Genomic DNA, 2,500 nt, shown 5'->3' on the forward strand with positions numbered 1-2,500 from the left:
ATGAGCAAAGTATATATATATATATATATATATATATACATATATATATATATATATATATATATATATATATATATATATATATATATATATATATATATATATATATATATATATATATATATATATATATACATATATATATATATATATATATATATATATATATATATATATATATATATATATATATATATATATATATATATATATATATATATAAATATATATATATATATATATATATACATATATATACACACATATATATATATATATATATATATATATATATACATATATATATATATATATATATATATATATATATATATATATATATAGAGAGAGAGAGAGAGAGAGAGAGAGAGAGAGAGAGAGAGAGAGAGAGAGAGAGAGAGAGAGAGAGAGAGAGAGAGAGAGAAGAGAGAGAGAGAGAGAGAGAGAGAGAGAGAGAGAGAGAGAGAGAGAGAGAGAGAGAGAGAGAGAGAGGCAGAGACAGAGAGAGAGAGAGAGACAGATATACTGTATGCACGTGCGCTACAGTAGTCGATGCATAAACACATATTGCATGCAGCTTGAATCCCCAGACTCCCCTTCGCTGCACAGACCAAACCAAGTACTTGCCCTTATAGGTCTGAAGGTGCCCGGAGACCCTCGCGCGGCCGTCGGTATAGAGCTGCCAGGAGGCGTCTGAAGGCAGGTAGGCGAGGCAGAGGGAGCCCCAAGCGCCCGGGGGGAGAGACACGCCCACTCTGCTCCAGATTCCCCCGAGGCTGAACAGGATGCCATCCATCTTCACGTCTGGAGAAAGGCAAGGCAGGCTATATGGAGAGAGTGAGAAAGAGGGGGAAGGGGAGAGGAAAAGAGAGAGGGGGGGAAGAGAGAGAGACGGGGGGGGGGACGGAGAGAGGAACCAGAGGGAGAGAGAGGGATAAAGACAGAGAGGGAGAGAGAGAGAAAAAAACAGAGAGGGAGAGATAGAGAGAGAGTGAGAAGCCAGGGCGCGAGAGACGGACAGCCAAACAGACAGACAGACAGAAATAAATAAATAAAGAGATGAACGAAAGGCAGAGAACAGACAGAAAACGAAATAAAAGAGAACAAAGCAAAACAAAGACAACGTATTGCCTTTCCTTCCCTTCTAGAGATGCACGTGACATGAAAAAGACATTAATCTATCGAACTTTATCACGAAATACGCGACTCAAGTAACGTTCTCTTAAGCCAAGAAGTGCGAAGATGTATACACGGAAAAGGGAGAGAAAGAAATGAAAGAAGGGAAGAAAGAAAGAAAGAGAAAAAATGAAAGAAGGGAAGAAAGAAAGAAAGAAAAAGACGAAAGAGAAAGAAATTAAAGAAGGGAAGAAAGAAAGAAAAAGACGAAAGAAAAAAAAATGAAAGGGAAGAAAGACGAAAGAAAAAAATAAAGAATGGAAAAAAGAAAAAAGGAAAAGGCGATAGAAAAAAATGAAAGAAGGAAAGAAAGAAAGAAAAAGACGAAAGAGAAAAAAATTGAAAGAAGGAAAGAAAAAGAAAAATACGAGAGAAAGGATAAAGAATGGAAAACAGAAAAAAGGAAAAGAAAGAAAAAAAAATAAAGGATGAAAAAAGAAAGAAAGAAAAAGACGAAAGAGAAAAAAAATTCAAGAAGGGAAGAAAGAAAGAAAGAAAAAGACGAAAGAGAAAAAAATTCAAGAAGGGAAGAAAGAAAGAAAAGGAAAAGATGAAATAACGAAACAAATGGAAAAAAAGATATGATTTTAGAAATTTCATCTTGCGGTGAGTTAGTATTTTGTATTTACATATATATTACTCTTCTTAATGTAACATGGCTGATACATAATATATAATGTAAGGGTAAATAAAACAAAGATTAGATTGAAAAAAAAATGTCACGTTCTGTCACGATCTTATGTTATTCTTAAAAAAAAGTATTGGAAATCGAGACCATTTGCTCAGATCGTTTGTGTGTGTGTGTGTGTGTGTGTGTGTGTGTATGTGTGTGTGTGCGCGCGCGTGTGTGTGTGTGTGTGTGTGTGTGTGTGTGTGTGTATGTGTGTGTGTGCGCGCGTGTGTGTGTGTGTGTGTGTGTGTTTGTGTTTATGTGTGTGCGTGTGTGTGTGTGTGTGGGTATGTGTGTGTGTGTGTGTGTGTGTGTGTGTGTGTCTGTGTGTGTGTCTCTGTGTGTGTGCGTATGCTTATGTGTATGTATGTGTGTGCGTGTGTGTATGTGTGCACATGTGCTTATGTGTATGTATGTGTGTGTCTGTGTGTTTATGACCGTGGCTGTATGTTTGTGTGTATGAGTATATAGAGAAATATTACCCAGACTTCTCACAAGTACAGAAATAGTTGCATTTCAAATAATAGGTTAGACTATTAGTGATGCTTTAATGGTCACTTTATCCTCTGATATTATTTCGATATCAAACGCTATTTTCGTGTCAAGAATGAACTGATAATGTCATTGGTTCCCATATTTCTATATACCTTAAAT

The 2,500-nt window shown here is 35.7% G+C and overlaps 1 protein-coding gene across 1 annotated transcript in view; it reads right to left on the reverse strand.

Annotated features, from left to right (window-relative positions):
- The window catches only part of LOC138860073 (uncharacterized), a 24,592-nt gene extending 23,796 nt beyond the window's left edge, over positions 1 to 796 (reverse strand). The window contains exon 1 of the mRNA XM_070116885.1: positions 617 to 796. Coding sequence (XP_069972986.1) covers positions 617 to 796 — 180 coding nt within the window. The remainder of the gene's footprint in view (positions 1 to 616) is intronic.
- Positions 797 to 2,500: the final 1,704 nt, after the last annotated feature.

This window comes from Penaeus vannamei, chromosome 39 (genome assembly GCF_042767895.1).
Source record: "Penaeus vannamei isolate JL-2024 chromosome 39, ASM4276789v1, whole genome shotgun sequence".
Taxonomy (NCBI): domain Eukaryota; kingdom Metazoa; phylum Arthropoda; class Malacostraca; order Decapoda; family Penaeidae; genus Penaeus; species Penaeus vannamei.